The sequence below is a fragment of the Microcaecilia unicolor genome, chromosome 1 (assembly GCF_901765095.1).
Source record: "Microcaecilia unicolor chromosome 1, aMicUni1.1, whole genome shotgun sequence".
NCBI lineage: Eukaryota > Metazoa > Chordata > Amphibia > Gymnophiona > Siphonopidae > Microcaecilia > Microcaecilia unicolor.
Window position 1 is genome coordinate 733,220,833 of NC_044031.1, and position 20,830 is coordinate 733,241,662.

General features: G+C 46.0%; 1 protein-coding gene across 1 annotated transcript in view; it reads left to right on the forward strand.

The window, feature by feature from the left end:
- MAN2A2 (mannosidase alpha class 2A member 2) overlaps positions 1–20,830 on the forward strand; it is a 137,610-nt gene that overhangs the window by 71,653 nt on the left and 45,127 nt on the right. The window contains 3 exon segments of the mRNA XM_030189654.1: positions 8,621–8,803; positions 16,502–16,616; positions 17,275–17,342. Of these exon segments, the coding sequence (XP_030045514.1) occupies positions 8,621–8,803; positions 16,502–16,616; positions 17,275–17,342 (366 nt within the window).

Consider the following 20,830-nt stretch of genomic DNA (forward strand, 5'->3'; position numbering starts at 1 on the left):
ATTTTCTTTCCATTAATCATAGCTGATCAATCCATAGCCCCTCCCAGCCCCTCCGTTTTACGGGGCTGGATTGAGACATAAATTCTGCCGGCACTCCCTCCCGCTTCGTGCGGCTGTAGGGCAGCTTTGTACCCCTCCCGCTTCGGCGGTGTTAGGGTCAGTCAGCTCCTCCCGCGGTTGCGGTTGCAGGATAAGCCAGATCCCCCCGCATCGGCGGGTGTGGTGTCCCTCCCCCGCTCCGCGGGGATGAGCTGGACGGATTCCCCTCCCCCACTTGTGTGGGGATGAGCTGGGTTAATTCCCCTCCCCCGTTTCGGCGGTGGTGAGCTGGGCAGAGTGTCCCTTCGTGGGTGTAATTCTCTAAGTGCTGAGTCCTGCGGATGGAGCTTTGATATCGACATACTGAGGAGTTTCCGGCAGCACATGACCACATATAGGGAGGCAAAAGTTTGCTCTCTATCTCCACCTGCTGGTAGGTGGACACAACCCACCAGTCTATGGATTGATCAGCTATGATTAATGGAAAGAAAATTATCAGGTATGATTATACATAATTTTACCTTAAATGTTACACTAAAATATATTCAAAGCTTGAAATTGCCAAGTTTTCTCAACATTGCATTCACTGTTACTAATGAATGTCATGAAACAATTTTTGAAAATGAAAAATTTACCATACCACATCTCTAGCTGCATATAGTTAGAGTTGAGGTAATTTAGCTGTAGGATATTTAGAACAGGAGCCTGAAATGAAGATGTATAGGCACTTTTAGAATGCTAAGGGGCTTCTTCCTCTTTTATATATATGTTGTCTACCTATGGTGATAGGGTATAGGACAAGTCAGTGAGTGTGCAAAATGGGAATTTACACAAGGAGAGATTTTAAAGTGCAACTCGGATACTTGAGATAACCTATCACAGGAGAATGTGATGTGATATAGACATGAGATACTTTTATCTACAGCACTCTGTGTACACACCAGATAGTCTCTTGTCATTCTGTGCAGTGAACACTTTTCGTGTTACATGTTGTTAAAAAGTTTTTTTTTAAATGGCCATGGTCTAGGTAAAGCAAATTCTGATTCTTTTTTTCATCCACTACTAGACCAGTCCAGAATGAATGGGTTTTGTGTCTCAGCCAGCAAATGGAGACAGAGACTTAAGAGCTCTAAGCCCTGCAGGTACCTACTCTTTAGTATTCTCTTGTCTCCTGCTGATGGATATTCCATACAATAGAGGAGCATGAGAAAGCTCCTGGGCCCATCTGGAGATGCCATCTGAAGAGGTGGATAAGCGAGTAATTGTGTAGACAGCTGGTTCTTCAGCTTCTTGTAAGAGTCATATGGTCTCTGAAAAAAGCACGGGAGAGACAGATAATTTTGTCTTCACAGCGTTTCACCTCTATTCCCACTCTGGCCTGGAGAATACCTTACTTGGGCAAGACTTATCTATGCAGGATCCTCCTGGGAGTTGTGCAGAGGGTACTGGCTTACCAGAGCAAGCCAGGGGCTCCCCCCCCTCAAAGTTTGTACTACTGCTACATGAAGAAAAGGTAAAGGTGTAGTCCCTTGAAAGCAAGCATCAAGTCATGAATGAATTCTGGGGGCCACCACTTATGTGACAGTTTCTTGGCAGACTATTAGTAGGGTGATTTGCTATTACCCAGTCATTTTTAAAGACTATTTCCCACGGTTTGCTGATAAAGAAGTGAAAACTGAGACGAGACATATCTCTCTTGGAATCCAGTTCAGCTCCTCGGTATTTTCTATCACCAGCATGCAGATGGACACGCTCTTCAACCTCTGGTTCTGAGTGATTTGCTCCTGGTCCAGTTGGTCAGTTTGTCCCCAATTGAGCTTTGCAAGTGGCTTGAGTCTGCAGTCATATCTGGAGGTCTTCAGATCCATGTCTCTGGTGTCCTGCGAATTTACTTCTTCCCTCCCTTCACCTCTTCCCCTGTTTCCTGTGGAGCTCTTCTTTTCCAGCAAAACAAACTTTAAAAATAGAAAAAAAAAGAGGTTGAATGGCGAGTGTGGGACAGAGTATCAGTCCTGATTTCTTTCTCATCTGGGGTAAGACTTGGGGGGAGCAGCCGGCAGTGGTAAGTCTACCTAAAGTTTGACTCGGAACTGCTTGGAGAGCTCTAAGTTCTACTTGGTGCAGGAGAGGGATCCTGACTCACCCCTTGAGACTGCGTTGTGCTGCGCTTGTGCCAGTTGGGGTGAATGGCAACTCCCGCAGAGGCAATTAAGCAGTGTTGCCTCTGTGGGACTCACCGACTGGCATTGGGGGCTTTCCAGTGCATGCAAGCAATGGGAGACACCGTTGGCAGCAGCATGTCTTCAGATTTGGCGCAACATGCAAATTTGCTGAGGACTTCGGGTTTTCCGGCTGGACCAGTGGGCATTTTGATGCAGGAGAGCACAAAAATGGTGCCATTTTGTCGGGGCTGGCTAGTAGTGAGGAACAGCCTCTGACTATGCGCGGAGCACAACCGCCTTTTGACAACCTCTGGGCCCAACAGAGCATTCAACTGCAGGGAGATCTTTGTTTTCTCTGGAGTTTGTTCCTCCTCACCAGGCCTACTGACTGAAGCAGCGACAAGAGTTGCTGCAAGGTACTTTAGTTTCTCGTCCCGCTGCCCCTCCAGCTCCTAAGAGATCTCATTTAGCCTCATCTGTCCACTCCTAGAGGTCTGTCTCTGCTTCTCTCTCTTTATTTGATGTGGCCTCGGTCTATTCAGAGGAGCCGTCGTTGAAGGGAGCCGTTAGAGGAGGGAGATCTCCCTCCTGAGGAGGGGATAACTCGAAAGTACTGAGGTTGTTTCATAAAGAGGAGTTCGGTACTCTTATTTCTGAGGCATTGGTGGTGCTTTTCAGTTGAGGAGCCGTCTGCTTCAGCAACAGGAGTTCTGAATGCATCCTTCTTTGTCATGAGTGAGCCCTTCTTTGTCATGAGTGAGCTTAGAGGTCCTAAGGCCTTCCTGATGCATCCAGAATTCAAGACTTGATTACAGCAGAATGGGTCTCATCAGATGGCGGTGCTGAGAGTGGGAATACCCATGGCTCACATCTACCCATTGTTTCCAGGGGAGAAAGAGAAATTGCAGCTTTTCAGAGTGGACTCCCTTGTTAGGGTGGTGACTAAGAAGACCACCTTGCTGGTGAAAGGGGACATTGCCCTAAATGACCTACAGGATAAAAATCTATAAGGCTCACTGAACAAGCCTGTGGGCCTTCAAGTGACTGTGCTGCTCATTCGTGGCAAGAGCATGCCTGAAGTGACATCAGCACTCTGCAACACAAAATGGGCATCGTAATGCCCAGCTGGAAACGGGGTTGGCCTACTAGGCAGATGCTATTTGACATGTTATGGGTTATGGCCTACCGTATGTCTTTGGCTGTCATGGCACATCGGCAACTCTGGTTGCAGTATTGGGCAGCGGGTTCAGTGTTGGTCACGTCTAGTTACACTGCCCTTTTGGGGCAAGCATCTATTTGGAGGTTACTCCGATTTGGTCATTGTTATCTTGCTTCAGGCTCAGAAATGCTCTTCATCCATGGTGTATGCAAGAGTGTGGAGGTTGTTCGAAGGCTGGAGTTCTGAGTGCAGACTTTCTCCATTCTCTGCTCAGATTGCACACATCCTAGCATTTCTCCAGGTAGGCCTTCAGAAAAGATTGGCTTTAGATTCTCTAAAATTTCAGGTTATGATTTTGTCCTGTTTCAGGGGCAGACTAGATACTCCTTGAAGCTTACCTAGATATAATTTGATTCTTACAGGGAACAGGCCGCTTGCAGCACCCCTTTCGTATGCCATGTCCAGAATGGAACCTTAATTTAGTCCTTGAAGCCTCCTTTTAAGCCACTCTGAAAAGCCTCCTTGAAAGATCTTGCGCTAAAGACAGTGCTCTTGGTGGCTGTTGCATCAGCATGTAGGATTTTGGACCTTCAGGCTCTCTTGTCGGGATCCCATTCTCCGCTTTTCGGAGGTAGGGGGCTCCCTGTGCACAGTTCCTTCCTTCCAAAAGTGGTATCAGCAGTTTATCTTAACCAATCTGTGGAGTTTCCATCCTTTTGCAGAGAGGACGAAGAAGCTCAGTATTCTTCCTTGAAGCTTCTTAATGTGCATAGACTCCTCATTAGATATCTGGAAGCCATGAATGAATTTCATAAATTGGACAGACTTTTTATGCCTTTTGGTAAAGAGAGGCTTAGTCTTGTGGCTTCCAAGTCCACAATTGCTAGATGGCTGAAGTTGACTATTGCATCAACTTATTTGCTTGCGAAGAAGCAGGCTCATTCTGTGAGGCGTACAGTGATAGTCTGAGTGGAGACTGCCTTACTGTCTCCAGCTGATATTTTACAGCGGCAATGTGGTTGATGCTGCATACCTTCACTGAGCACTACAGGGTGGATGTTGTGGTGCGCTTGGAAGCCAGTTTTGGGACTTTGATCCTCAGGGCAGCAGTGCCAGGATTCCACCCACTCTAGGGATTGCTTTTATATTATCCCACAGGTTCTGGAATAGTGGCTGCTAAGTAATGGAAAGAGAAATTAGATCTTACCTGATAATTTTCTTTCCATTAGTCCTTCCCACTATTCCAGAGGCCCACATGAGGTTTCTGAGGTGTTTAATTGGTGTGAAATAAAGGACTAAATAATGACTGTCACCTTTCATGGTGCTTCCTGCATATCTCTCATACCTCTCTACCAGTTGTCCAGAGATGTGAGGTCCGCACATGTTTGCTCATTAGGTTAGTGTTAGGTTAGCAAGTTGTGTAAGGTTGTTGTGTGTGTTCTGAGTATTATCCTTATTGATTGCCTACGTAAATATTAAAGTAGCTGGACGGGATGCCAAGAGAGATCGGTTTTTCAGTTCTCTATCTCCACCTGCTGGTTGATGGACACAACTATTCCACAGGTTCTGGAATAGTGGGAAGGGCTAATGAAAAGAAAATTATTGGGTGAGACCTAATTTCTCCTTATGTCAATAAGTCAGAATGCCAACATATCACTATTTTTCAGCCAGTGGAAAGCTTATGGAGCAATGGGTTTGAATTCTCATCGTCAGACGTTTAACCCTGCTGCTCCATGCTCTGCAATAGGGTAGACACCCCTAATGTTATGGATAACAAGGGAGACCCAGCATGGAACAATTTGGTTTTCGTACTCTCAGTTCTCCACACTTTGAACCTTTGAAGATGGCAACCTTGATGGATCTCGCACAAAAGATAGTGACCCTGGTTGCCATCTGTTCAGCAAAGCAAGTTTCAGAATAACTCCAGCCATATCTTGTCCCTTTTTGCATTTTACTGAAGCAAGGTCTCTATTCAACCAGTTCCCTCCTTTCTTCCGAAAGTGGTGTCAGACTTGTCAATCAGAAGGTGACAATCAGGCTTATTTTCGAAAGAGAAGGGCGCCCATCTTCCGACACAAATCGGGAGATGGGTGTCCTTCTCTCAGGGTCTCCCAAATCGGCATAATCGAAAGCCGATTTTGGGTGCCCTCAACTGCTTTCCGTTGTGGGGACGACCAAAGTTCACGGGGGTTTGTTGGCAGTGTAGCGAAGGCGGGACTGGGGCGTGCTTAACACATGGGCGTCCTCGGCCGATAATGGAAAAAAGAAGGTCGTCCCTGACGAGCACTTGGCTGACTTGGTCCATTTTTTTCTTGTGACCAAGCCTCAAAAAGGTGCCCGAACTGACCAGATGACCACCGGAGGGAATCGGTGAAGACCTCCTCTTACTCCCCCAGTGGTCACCAGCCCCCTCCCACCCTAATAAAAAAAACTTAAAAAACATTTTTTCCAGCCTCTATGCCAGCCTCAAATGTCATACCCAGCTCCATGACAGCAGTATGCAGGTCCCTGGAGCAGTTCTTAGTGTGTGCAGTGCACTTCAGGCAGACGGACCCAGGCCCATCCCCCCCTACCTGTTACACTTCTGGTGGTAAATGTGAGCCCTACAAAACCCACCACAAACCCACTGTACCCACATGTAGGTGTCCCCCTTCATCCCTAAGGGCTATGGTAGTGGTGTACAGTTGTGGGGAGTGGATTTTATTTTTTTTTTTGGGGGGGGGGGGGTTGGGGGGCTCAGCACACAAGGTAAGGGAGCTATGCACCTGGGAGCTTTTTCTGAAGTCCACAGCAGTGCCCTCTAGGGTGTCCGGTTGGTGTTCTGGCATGTGAGAGGGACCAGTGCACTATGAATGCTGGCTTCTCCCACGACCAAATGACTTGGATTTGGTCGTTCCTGAGATAGGCATCCTCGGTTTCCATTATCGCTGAAAATCGGGGACCACCATCTCTAAGGTCGACCTAAATGTTGAGATTTGGGCGTCCCCGACCGTATTATTGAAACGAAAGATGGCCGCCCATCTTGTTTCGATAATACGAGTTTCCCCGCCCCTTCATGGGGACGTCCTGCGAGGACGTCCTCAGAAAAACTTGGGAGCCCCATTCGATTATGCCCCTCATTGCCATGCCATCCTTTCAGAAAGAAGATTGTGGTAATGACTTTTTTTTGTCATCTTAATCTTTTAGATCTATGTAGAACATTGTTAAGATATCAGGAAATGACCAATGAATTCCGTAGGTCAGACCACTTATTTGTGCTGCTCTGAGGTACTAAAAAAGATTAAGCTGCTGCAGAGTCTACTATTGCATGTTGACTTAGACCAGTGATGGTGAACCTATGGCACGCTTGCCAGAGAGGGAACACAGAGCCCTCTCTGTTGGCACACGCGCCGTCGCCTTAGCCAATCAGGCCTCCCTCCCTCCCACTCACCCAGCACCAGGCTGCCCGAGCACCAGGTCGCCCGCCCGCCCTCCCTCCGAGCACCAGGGTCCCCCCCTCCGAAATTTAAAAGTCATACCTGGTCGGGGTTAAGGCGGCAGTGGCAGTGAAAAGCGCTGGCTCAGTTAACGGCATAATCAGGGAGGGACCAGCGCTTGAGAGACAGAAGGGAAGGCTGAAGGTGCGCCAAGCCTGCGCTTTTCACTGCCGACGACGCCTTAACCCCGACCAGGTATGACTTTTAAATTTCGGAGGGGGGGGTCCCTGGTGCTTGGAGGGGGGGTGGGCAGGCCTGATGCTGGGTGGGAGGCCTGATGCCTGGTGGGAGGGTGGGAGTGATGCCTGGTGCTTGGTGGGAGGGATGCCTGGTGGGTGGGAGGAAGGGATGCCTGGTGCTGGATGGGTGGGATGCCTGTTGCTTGGTGGGAGGCTGGGAGGGAGGCCTGATGCCTGATGGGAGGGGTGCTTGGTGGGAGGGATGCCTGGTGGGTGCGTGGGAGGGAGGGAAGGAAGGAAGGAAGCCCTGGAAACGGAGTTAAGAGAACAGATAGAGAGCAGCAGAATCAGAGACTAGGACCAATATGGATAGAAAAACAAAATCTCCAGACAACAAAGGTAGAAAAAATCATTTTATTTTCATTTTAGTGTTTGGAATATGTCCAATTTGAGAATTTATATCTTCTGTCTTATTTTGCACTGGGTATACTGGAGCTGTAACAGCTTACAGAAATGATTTATAATGAAAAAAAATCATATTTTTCTCACCTGTACTAGTATATTTTCAATGATGTCTGTTTATATGTGCCATGGCTGGTGTAAAGGGTGTGGCTATCATAGGGGTGGAATCATATGTGGTGACCCCGCCCATAATGAGTACCGGCATCTGTTATTCAGGTTAAATTGCCCTGTTGGCACTTTGCGATAAATAATTAGATTTTGGGTTGCTGTTTGGGCACTCGGTCTCTGAAAGGTTCGCCATCACTGACTTAGACACAGTGGTGTTGGCTTATATTCTCAAGTGTCAGATGCCTCCTAAGGGCCTTTAGGATATTCAGCCTGATATTTGAAGGGCCAAAACATGGTCTTCATTGCATTCCATTTCCAAACACTAATAGGCTGCATATACACACTAGGGAAGATGCTGCCTTTGATGTTGGAGCCCTTAGAGCAAGGGTGTCTTCATTTCGTCCAGATGCTTTGATACATCCCATTTGTTTTGGACTGGGCTGGTGGAAGAAAAATTTGGTCTTGCCTACTAATTTTCTTTCCATGAGTCCAACCAGATCAGTCCAGAGTCCTACTTTAGTTATTTGTTCAGCTTGTGCTCTAGTTGCAATTTTCCTCACAGTTCAAGACATATTGATGCACCAGTGGATCGTCCAGGGTCTCTATGTTTTTTTCATGGTTGACTCTGACTCTGGATCCTCTCTTTGTGGGGGGGGGGGGTTAGGAGAGGGTTGTTATCAATATTTGCTTTGTATCATGAATACTGAAGAGCAAGTACCTGTATGGGATCTTTTTTGTAAGGCATGGTTTACGGATAAGTGTCTGTCTCCATTTACTGGCTGAGGGGCAAAACCCGTTTGTTCTAGATGAGTCTGGTTGAAATTCAGGAAAGAACATTTGCAGGTAAAACCATATTTTACCGTCAGAATTTGTCCAGATCTAGAAGGTTGGCCTGGGAAGCAGTTCCCATGTAGGACTTAAGGCCGGGAGGTAGAGCAGCAAAGTATTGAGGACTTAATTAGGGCAAAAGAGCAGGAATAGAGGGATCACAAATGGTATAGCTGTCTTAATTTATTCCTGGATTATTTCTTGCAGAGGGGCAGAGATCCTGTATAGTCTGGCTCTTAATCATGCTCGTCGTGCTGGCATGGACAGCAAATATCCGCTTTCTGATTATGCCCTGTTAACTGATGCCCGCCGCAACCTGGGACTATTTCAGCATCATGATGCAATCACTGGCACAGCTAAAGAGGCAGTTGTGGTTGATTATGGTGTGAGGTAAGTTCTCTGGTGCAATGGAAAAAAATTGAGCTTTGTATCTTGGCTTTAGTGGCATTTCCTATATAATAATACTCACCTCCAACGTTCTGAGCCTGGCTGCCTGTGTCCGTAACTTTGGGCTCCGAAGCCCCAGCTGACGTCACTGGACGCATTACGCAGAAAACTCGGGGGACGTGATCAAGTTGGAATCTGTTTGTGTGCGCGCGCCAGACGCATGAGCACAAACTGATTCAAACTTGATCACGTCATTCCTCCACGCCGCGCAGCCGAGAAGAGGAGACTTTGGCTGGCGGGGGTCCCTCGCCAGCACAGGTACGTGACGGCGGCAGGAGAGGTTTGGAGGCGGGAAGGGGGCTCGAGAGGGTCGCAACAGGGGGGTCAGGAACTCCCGGGGGGGGGTCTGGAAATCGGAGGGAGAGGGGTCTACAAATCGGAAGGCAGGGAGGTGGGCTCTGCAAATCGGAGGGAGGCAGGGAGGTGGGGTCTGGAACTTGGAGAGCGGGAGGGAGAGATGGGTCTGAAACTCGGAGAGGGGGTCTGGAATTCGGATGGAGGGAGGGGGGTCTGGAACTCGGGGGGGGGGGGGGGGGGGAAACCTTGCTAGCACCCATTTCATTTGTGCCTGAAACGGGCCTTTTCTACTAGTAATAAATATAAAGCAAGTTGCTTGTGTTAATTTCTTTACCATACTGTGATAAATCCAAAAGGAGCAGAAAAGAGACCATGGGCCAGAGAAAAGCTGTACTGGACCGAGTGGCCTACATCTCGCCACAAACTACCTAGCTGGTACCAGGCTGAAAAGCCCCAGGGACCTCTGCAACAGGGATGTCCAGGCAACAGCCTCACTAATTTTGATAACTTTTGATGATTGCAAAGATTTTTGGTAAGACATGACAAGGAGGAGTTGGAGACTGAATGCTGGATTAAATATGGGAAATTTTATTCTCATCTATCCAGGATGGTAGAGAACCAATTAAAAAAAAAAAAAAAAGGAAAAGAAGAAACTTGGATAAGGAGTGATACCCTGCACACACTCAAGCTTCTGTGGCTGGCAACTGGGATACATTCTTAGCAGTGTAGGTCAGAATAACGGGGCAGATTAGATGATCAAGCTGGTCTTTTTATTTATAAAATTCCATTCATATTACAAATGTACTGTGGTTGTTTCAGTTCATCAGAATTATGAAGTATACTATAACAATTTCCAAACCTCGACGTAGAAACATAAATCATCCCCCACCCCCCCTTCCATCTACAATGTAACCTATTTCTCTTTTTCTGGAAACATTGATGCCCCTTTCCAGTTCGGTTCATTTTGACATATTGTGATGGGCTTTAGCCTGTCTCCAGGCCACGGTCAGTGTCATCCTTGTAGTCACATCACACAAACCAATTAACTGATTCCCAACGTGAGACATCTCAGCCATTGGCTGATTCAGTAAATAAGTTTCATGATTTGCAAGACTTTCATCACCATTTCACTCAACATTTTGTTCACGTGCTCCCATTAGTTTTGCACTTTGGAGCAATCCCACCATATTTGCAGAAATGTGCCGTTATTCCCACATTTGTTTCCGACATCTCTCATTTCCACTGGAGTGCATCTTATGCAAAGGTTCTGGCATATAATACCACCTAAGCAGTAGTTTTATAGCCATTCTCCATCATTACAGGTAGGATCAGTGTTTTTAACATACTCGTAGACAGGGGTGTACTGGTAAATTTTTAACAACAGGCTCTTTCTCTGGACGTAGCCAGCTCTGCAGTTGGAAGGGCCAGGGGTGGCCGGCCGGGGGGGGGGGGAGCAACACTTGCCTCTCTCTCCTCCCTCCCTTTGTGCGCGCACGCTAGGCATACCTTTGCTTGCAGCCAATAAATGGACTGCCACCACTCCCAACGTCTTGCTCTGAGCAGCATGCTGAAACTTCTCACACATGCTGGAGAAGTCCCAGCCTGCTGCTCAGAGCTGGAAACAAGGAGTGGGGAGCAGCAGCAGTCTATTTACTTGGCTGGCAGGGCTCGGCATCCCCACCAGCAAAGTAAAAGAGAATTCAGCAGGGGGCCCAAGCCCACATTTTGGGAGCCAGTTGTTAAAGTAGCCAAGGAGGGCCCTACTTTAACAACCGGCTCCCAAAATTCTTAAAACCTTAACAACCGGCTCTTGCGAGCCTGTGAGAGCCTGCTCCAGCACACCACTGCTCGTAGACCTGTTCCCATTGCTGTTTGTTTAAAGGGTGTCCCACATTTTCCTCCCACTCCATCAGGTATTTGGCCTTGCTTCCCCTCTGGGGCTTAATATCATGTGTTACTTCCCCCTCCCTCCTTTCATTTGTATAACTTCAGCATATAATCCCTCCTTTTATCCTCTTTTGTCGTAATCCCTATGCTTCCCATGATTTAAACACACATTGGCTTATATGGTGATTAGTATATATTAGGGATATGTAGATATAGATATACTTACATACGGTGTTATTTTTTTTTCTTTTTTTATATTTATATCCGATGTAGTTCTCTTGATGTGGGCTTGGAAAATGTATTTGTTTAATTAGTGATGATGTTGATTCCTCCTTTTCTGTGTTATTTCTTTGAAAATGCTTTGTTTCTATTTTGAAACTGATATAAATATTTAAACACACCTTGGCCCATACCTGGTGGGAATTTGGGATTGTCTGTGATGGGAATTTAGTGTTCCTTGTAGAATGTCTCAGTACTTTTTCTGTAATTCCTCCCCCGCCCTCCCTATTAATCTCCTGTAAATACTCTCAGTCTCTCATCTCTCTTCCCCTCCTCCACATCTGTTCTCCCAAGCAGCCATCCTCAGCTCCTTTCTTGCTTTTTTTCCATTCAATGTTTCAGGTGGTCCACATATCACTCTATAAGCACTTTAAACTGTGCTGCCAAATAATATATTTTAAAAACTGGGTCAGCTAATCCCTCTTGTTCAAGAACATAACCCAGCTCCTTACTCTTTGATGGTTTCTTACCCCATATAAATTTGAGTATATTTCAGTGTATCAGTTGAAATATAGCGTTAGGAGTAGCCATAGGATGCATCTGGAACAAATATAAAAACTTGGGCACATAAGCACTGGCATTCTGGGAAAAGACCAAAGGTCCATCAAGGCCAACACTCCATCTCCGACAGCGGCCAATCCAGGCCCCAAGAACCTGGCAAAATCCCAAAATTTAATAATGATCAATGGACTTTTCCTTCAGGAATCTGTCCAGACCCCCTTTAAACTCAGCAAGGCCAGCTGCCGTCACTACCTTCTCTGCCAATGAGTTCCAGAGTCTAACCACGCTCTGAGTAAAGAAAAACTTTCTCCAATTTGTTTTAAACCTACCACATTCTAATTTCATCTTGTGTCCCCTAGTTCTATTGTTAGAAAGCGTAAACAAACGCTTCGCATCTCTCCGCTCTACCCCACTCAAAATTTTGCAGACCTCTATCATATCACCCCTCAGCCGCCTTTTCTCCAGGCTAAAGAGTCCTAGCCTTTTTAACCTCTCCTCATAAGGTAGTCGTCCCATCCCTTATCATTTTCATCGCCCTTCTCTGCACCTTCTCCAATTCCTTTATATCTTTTTTGAGATGAGGCGACCAGAACTGAACACAGTACTCCAGGTGCGGTCGCACCATGGAGCAATATAACGGCATTATAACATCCTCATGCTCGTTTTCCATCCCTTTTCTAATAATACTCAACATTCTGTTTGCCTTCTTGGCCGCCGCAGCACATTGAGCGGAAGATTTCAACGTCCTATCCACGATGACTCCCAGATCCCTTTCTCAGTCTGTAATTCCTAAAGCGGATACTTGCGTGACATAGCCGTAATTCGGGTTCCTCCTTCCCACGTGCATCACTTTGCACTTGTCAACGTTGAACTTCATCGGCCATTTGGATGTCCAATCCCCCCCAGTCTCATGAGGTCCTCTTGTAATCTTTCACACTCCTCCCGTGACGAGACGACTCACCAGTGCCATTCTCCCTATCCAGGAAAGCTGGAGCTTCATTTAGCTGAGTGCACATCCAGTAGTGGGGCATAATTGGGCTTGTTCAATGCCTCTGTATTCGATGGAAGTTGTACTTCCACATACCTAATGTGAGCCTTCACCCAGCAAAAAGGGAAACCAGACCGAATATCTATAGTAGTAGTAGTAGTCTCTACCCACCCTACTTATTTTGACATGTTAGTTTTAAAACCTGACGCTTTTCCAAACACTTTGTAATTCCTTTACGTTGGCTGGTATAGCAATGTATATGGGCTGGTCAGAGCAAATATCAGCAAAATGCAATATATTCAGTCTTGGTGATCTCTACTCCTTGTATATCCTTCCTATCCCTTATTTATTTATTTATTACATTTGTATCCCACATTTTCCTACCTATTTGTAGGCTCATTGTGGCTTACATAGTACCGGAGAGGCCTTTGCAGGCTCCGGGCGCTCCTTTCTGGTTCCTCTTTTCAGACTGAAGGTATATAAGTACATACTGGGAAAGACCAAAGGTCCATCAAGCCCAGCATCCTGTTTCCAACAGTAACCAATCCAGATCACAAATACCTGGCAAGATCCCAAAAAAGTACAAAACATTTTATACTGCTTATCCCAGAAATAGTGGAGTTTCCCCAAGTCCATTTAATAACGGTCTATGGACTTTTCCTTTAGGAAGCTGTCCAAACCTTTTTTTAAACTCCGCTAAGCTAACTACCTTTACCACATTCTCTGGCAACGAATTCCAGAGTTTAATTACACGTTGAGTAAAGAAAAAGTTTCTCCGATTCGTTTTAAATTTACTACATTGTAGCTTCATCGCATGCCCCCTAGTTCTAGTATTTTTGGAAAGTGTGAGCAGACGCTTCACATCTACCCGTTCAACTCCACTCATTATTTTATAGACCTCTATCATATCTCCCCTCAGCCGCCTTTTCTCCAAGCTGAAGAACCCTAGCCGCTTTAGCCTTTCCTCATAGGGAAGTTGTCCCATCCCCTTTTTCATTTTCGTTGCCCTTCTCTGCACCTTTTCTAATTCCACTATATCTTTTTTGAGATACGGCGACCAGAATTGAGCACAATATTTGAGGTGCGGTCGCACCATGGAGCAATACAAAGGCATTATAACATCCTCATTTTTGTTTTCCATTCCTTTCCTAATAATACCTAACATTCTATTTGCTTTCTTAGCCGCAGAAGGTTTAAACGTATCATCAACAACGACACCTAGATCCCTTTCTTGGTCCGTGACTCCTAACGTGGAACCTTGCATTACGTAGCTATGATCCGGGTTCCTCTTTCCCACATGCATCACTTTGCACTTGCTCACATTAAACATCATCAGCCATTTAGACGCCCAGTCTCGTAAGGTCCTCTTGTAATTTTTCACAATCCTCCCGCGATTTAACGACTTTGAATAACTTTGTGTCATCAGCAAATTTAATTACTTCACTAGTTACTCCCATCTCTAGGTCATTTATAAATATGTTAAAAAGCAGCGGTCCCAGCACAGACCCCTGGGGAACCCCACTAACTACCCTTCTCCATTGAGAATACTGACCATTTAACCCTACTCTCTGTTTTCTATCTTTTAACCAGTTTTTAATCCACAATAGAACACTACCTCCTATCCCATGACTCTCCAATTTCCTCTGGAGTCTTTCATGAGATACTTTGTCAAATACCTTCTGAAAATCCAGATACACAATCAACTGGCTCACCTTTATCCACATGTTTGTTTACCCCTTCAAAGAAATGTAGTAGATTGGTGAGGCAAAATTTCCGTTCACTAAATCCATGTTGACTTTGTCTCATTAATCCATGCTTTTGAATATGCTCTGTAATTTTATTCTTAATAGTCTGTACCATTTTGCCCAGCATCGACGTCAGACTCACCGGTCTATAATTTCCCAGATCTCCTCTGGAACCTTTTTAAAAAATCGGCGTTATATTGGCCACCCTCCAGTCTTCCGGTACCACACTCGATTTTATGGATAAATTACATATTACTAACAGTAGCTCTGCAAGCTCATTTTTCAGTCCTATTTGACTCATATATATTCGTGGAGATCCCTATACATTTCAGTGATCCATGCCAGACACGTCTCCCGCAATCCCATCGTCTCTAGAGTTTTAAACATATCAGGCCAGTACACCTTATGAAATGCTTTCTCTGCATCCACAGACAAAACTAACAATTGATGCAGTAACTGGGTCTTCAAATTAACAACTTGCCCTTATATTATCAGCCGCCCATCTCCAAGGCCCAAATCCCACCTGACCTGAAAGTATCAAGCAAGGAACATAGCACAAGAGTCTATTGGCTAGTATTTTTGTGAACGACATAAAATCCACTCTTAACAAAGATATGGGCTGATACAATCTGCAAAAGATTGGATCTTTCCCTACTTTTGGAGTACTTGTAATCCTTGCCAATTTCATTACTTGTCAATGGGCTGTGTCCCTTCCTGCAGAATTATACAGATATGTCAAGGGCCTCACAGGATGGCCCTGAAACGTCTTGTAGAATTTTTCTGTGTATCCATCTACCCCTGGAGCTTTCTTTACCATCAATTCCCCCTCTGGCCTCTCCTATAGGTCAGTTCATTGCCACAAGTCCTGCCCACTTAAATCCCGCTCAGCAGACTGTCCCCAGATGTTTAGCAGCACTTAGACACACAAAACCACTGACTATCCCCTCAGACCACTGTGGCATCGTGTGGTTAGTGTTGGGTCTGTGGGGAGAAGGGGGAGCCAGCTATGTGGGCACCAACGAAATTCAGTGCCAGTGCCTGCATTGGTAATTAGGCAGATAGGACCAGTTTGCTAATCAAACTTGATATACTGCCTTATCTGGTACACTGGTCCATGCGGTTTACAAAACCATATTCAAACAAACAGTAAATGGAAAGGAATGCCAACAAATGGACATGATAGAAACAGTCACTCAAACAGGAAGGGGGAAGTAAAGAATACTGAAATATTTACCGATGCCACAACTAGGCATCAGAAATTGAAAGCATATGCCCAAAAGTCTCTTCAAAATAATAGGTTTTAGCAAGGCTTTAAATTTGGGAAACAATTCTTCAAATCGGAGGTGAGGCGGTAAATCATTCTATAGTTAGAAGGAAAATGCTGGTAGATTCATAGTATGCCCACTTAGGAGGTAGTAGAACAGGGCAGCAAGTATCTAGGGACCTAAGAGAACAAGTGAAAATGTTGTTGGCTGGCACCTGCATAACTTCCTGGTCCATGACTGACTTGGATATTCAGTGCTGGTGCCTGGACATGACCTCAGCATTGAATATCTGGGTTAGATTCAGCCCACGGCAATCTGTGGTTTTAAAACCACTGACTCTCACATATGAATATTTGGGGGGAGCAGGCTCATATTGCATTATAATAGATCACCTTCATTGTGTAACTTTTTTTTTTCTTTATTTCCCTGCTTTCATGCTGATTCTTTCTGCTCTCCTTTAACCTCAATTCTTCTCTTGTTGTAATTTACCACCTTGCATTTGTTAGTAATAATCATCTTTCTCTTTTATATTTCTATATTCTTTTCTTTTTCTCCCTTTATTTCATCTCGTCCCAATAAATGTTTTCGCTTTCCAACCTTGACTTTACCCTTAACTCCCGTTTTCTTTACTTCCCTGTCTTTCATTTTCTTATCTGTGTCTCACTGATGCTCTCTGCAGGTTGCTGCATTCCCTGATGAATTTAAAACTTGTCATCATCAATGCAGCTCACTACCTCGTGCTCGGAGACAAGGAGACCTACCACTATGACCAGGCTGTGCCGTTCCTTAGCATGGTAATAATTGCCTTTGTGCTTCTCCCTTCTCTTTCTCTTTTCACTTAGTGTGAGGCCTGGGTTTCAAGGTAAAGATTTATGGATCCTTGGCATCTAAAAATTAAAATGATTTAACTTTATCTGAACTTCTAGGCGATCTGAAGGTTGAAATTCTGTATTTCCCAAATCCTTAATCTTGGCCATTCTGACTACATTTCACCATCCTTAGGAGATATTCAGCCATCTTATTCAATCACTGGATCAGCATTCTTCATGGTCCTTCATGTTGATTTGACCATCTGGTTTCTCTTTATATCTAGCAAAAGCCTGGGGAAAAGCCAAAATGGTGCTTATAGCATGATGTTAACTTTGTGGAAGTTCCTTAGAAATGTTTTTTTTATAGGCTTTTGGTTCATCCCTCTGATCTGAGATTAACCAATGTGGCCTAAACTTGTTTGTAATATTCCAGAGGGGCTTGCATACATTCAGATGCACACTTTCTAGAACTCATTGTGCTCCCCTATAACTTTGCTGGATTATTGAACTGTTTGAGCCGTGTGGAGGGTGTAAAGGAGAAGGAGGAATTTTTAGTTTTTATTTCTATTTACAAAAATCTATTTTTTTTTTCAGTATTTGTGTTAAACATTCCTGTCATCTGATTTGACCTTTCATTTTACAGGATGACACCCGCTTAAATCAAGACTCACTGCCGGAAAAAACTGTGATTAAACTAGATGCATCTCCAAGGTAAGAACATTTTCGCATGTACTGCTGTCGTTCAGGATCCAGTCTGAACTCACGTTGTAGGATGTACACACCGGGCTCAGCAAGTGGGCAATAGAGGAGCCAACAGGCCCCTTAGGCTCAGTTGAGTATATAGAGATATCTATATATATAAAACTCGCCCTCAACGTTCTGAAGGTAGTGACGTCAGTGAAACCAAGCCCTGACTTCCTTCAAAAAGGTTCGAAGGTTCGTGGTGGTGAAGCCACCAAAATCGCTCCGGGCCCCGCCCTCGAGGGCGGAGCAATGGCAGAACAACAAAGGGGTTGGCAGGGAGGGAGGCAGGGAGGCGGGGGGTGGGAAATCGCTACGGGCCCCGCCCTCGTGTCAAACGTCATGATGTTGAGGGCGGAGCAATGCCACAACAACGAAGGGGTTGGCGGGGGGGGGGGGTGTTGCCGACGAAAACCTTGCTAGCGCCCGTTTCATTTGCTCAGAAACAGGCCTCTTTTACTAGTAGATATATAATATGCATTCACACATGGCTTAGGGACCTGTTGGCTAAGCATTTTTCCCACATACAAAATGGAAAATGACCTTTAGTGAATAGCAATGAGAGGGAAAAAGGAGTGTATATAATGTAAACAAATAGGCAGTTTTTGACTTAACAAAATAGTACATCCTTTATCATAAGAGACTGTGGCAGGGATATGTATAGTATTGCAGAACAGAACTGTACCAGAAACTATCACAGGAAGAAGGAAAGCGAGAAAGTCAAGAATGAATTAGCAGGGTTCAAGTAAAAATTTCTGTTCCGCACTGCATTCGAATGGGTCACTATTAAAGGAGAAGCCATGAAAGAATATATAGAGTTAAAACAGCATCAGATAGATTAAAACTAAAGAAAAAAGTCCTGTGCGCATGGGGATAGTACTGTCACTTATAAAAGTATATCTGTTTGGTGTAGTCTGGGGTGGAGCGTGGGCAGAGAAACCATTTACGTGCAAATTTATTTTTTAAAAACTTGTAGTTGTGTGAATTATATGCATATATCTATATAATAATTTGTACCTCAGCTTCTCTGGCTGGCTGGCTGGCTGGGTTTGTAACATGCTGACGTCAGCTCGCCTCCAGCGTTCTCTTCCCTCTGTGTCCCGCCCTCGCATAAAAATGAAATGACGTCAGAGGAGGGCAAGACACTGAGAGGGAAGGCAAGGGAATGCAGGAGGCGACGCGAGCCCAGCCTGCTGCCGCTGCAACCTCAGGTAAGATGGATGGCTTACAGGCAGGGCGGCAGGAAGGACAGAGTCACTGGCCATGGAGGGGAGGGGAGAATCGATGGACATGGATGGGAGGGCAGGGCAGAAGGGAATCGCTGGATATCGATGGGATGGGAGGCGAGGGGAGAATCGCGGGACACGGAGGGGAGGGCAGAGGAGAATCGCTGGACATAGAGGGGAGGTGAGGGAAGAATCGCTGGACATGGAGGGGAGGGCAGGGGAGAGGGGAGAAGCAGAGGGACACTCCAACGTAATGTACATCAATCGCTGAACACTGATGGGAGGGTAGGGCAGAAGCGAATCGCTGGATATGGATGGGAGGTGAGGGGAGGGCTGGGCAGAGGAGAATCGCTGGACATAGAGGGGAGGTGAGGGAAGAATTGCTGGACATGGAGGGGAGGGCAGGGGAGAGGGGAGAAGCAGAGGGACACTCCAACGTAATGTACATCAATCGCTGAACACTGATGGGAGGGTAGGGCAGAAGCGAATCGCTGGATATCGATGGGATGGGAGGTGAGGGGAGGGCTGGGCAGAGGAGAATCGCTGGACATAGAGGGGAGGTGAGGGAAGAATCACTGGACATGGAGGGGAGGGCAGGGGAGAGTGGAGAAGCAGAGGGACACTCAAACGTAATGTACATCAATCGCTGAACACTGATGGGAGGGTAGGGCAGAAGCGAATCGCTGGATATGGATGGGAGGTGAGGGGAGGGCTGGGCAGAGGAGAATCGCTGGACATAGAGGGGAGGTGAGGGAAGAATCGCTGGACATGGAGGGGAGGGCAGGGGAGAGGGGAGAAGCAGAGGGACACTCCAACGTAATGTACATCAATCGCTGAACACTGATGGGAGGGTAGGGCAGAAGCGAATCGCTGGATATCGATGGGATGGGAGGCGAGGGGAGAATCGCGGGACACAAAGGGGAGGGCTGGGCAGAGGAGAATCGCTGGACATAGAGGGGAGGTGAGGGAAGAATTGCTGGACATGGAGGGGAGGGCAGGGGAGAGGGGAGAAGCAGAGGGGCACTCCAACGTAATGTACATCAATCGCTGAACACTGATGGGAGGGCAGGGCAGAAGGGAATCGCTGGATATCGATGGGAGGCGAGGGGAGAATCGCGGGACACGGAGGGGAGGGCAGAGGAGAATCGCTGGACATAGAGGGGAGGTGAGGGAAGAATCGCTGGACATGGAGGGGAGGGCAGGGGAGAGGGGAGAAGCAGAGGGACACTCCAACGTAATGTACATCAATCGCTGAACACTGATGGGAGGGTAGGGCAGAAGCGAATCGCTGGATATGGATGGGAGGTGAGGGGAGGGCTGAGCAGAGGAGAATCGCTGGACATAGAGGGGAGGTGAGGGAAGAATTGCTGGACATGGAGGGGAGGGCAGAGGAGAGGGGAGAAGCAGAGGGGCACTCCAACGTAATGTACATCAATCGCTGGACACTGATGGGATGGGAGGGCATGGCAGAAGCGAATCGCTGGATATCGATGGGATGGGAGGTGAGGGGAGAATCACGGTTCACTTAAAAATATAATCACATTACATGATAGCATTGCTAGTGCCTGTTTCATTTTTTTGAGAAACAGGCCTTTTTTGCTTGTATTTACATATTTTTTCTGAGCATCTTGTAAATGTACATGGGTACATTTTATCCATAATTTCTGCACAACTTAAGGTTTTTGATACTTTGTTGTATATATTGATTTTATTGGTTGACCCTCTTGTTTTGTGAACAGTTTTGTAGACTGCAACTGTGGAGAGAGAGTATACAAGAAGTGATAAATATGTGTGATAAAGACACAGAGGTGCATATTTGTCTTTATAAAAGAGACTGCAGATAAGTGTCTTCTGCCCTGTCAATCTAGGCAGCTTTTTATAATTACCTTTAAGGAGTCCAGTGGTTAGAGCAGTGGGCTGAGAACCTGGGGAACTGGGTCCATTTCCCACTGTGGTTCCTTGTAACCCTGGGAAAGTCACCTAACCCCCTCTGTTGTCCCAGGTTTAAAAAAAAAAAAAAACCTTAGATTGAGAGCCCACTAGGGAGAAAGAGGGAACCTGCTTGTAATAAATGTAAGCTGCCTTGGTTGTACCACAGGAAGGAGGTTTATCAAATTCATGACCCATTTACCCTTATCCTAGATGCCAGTGGTACTTAATAATATGATATTATTTATGTTCTGCATGGCAGCTCTCCTTTAATTTTCTTTCACTATGGTGATGTCCAGTGTT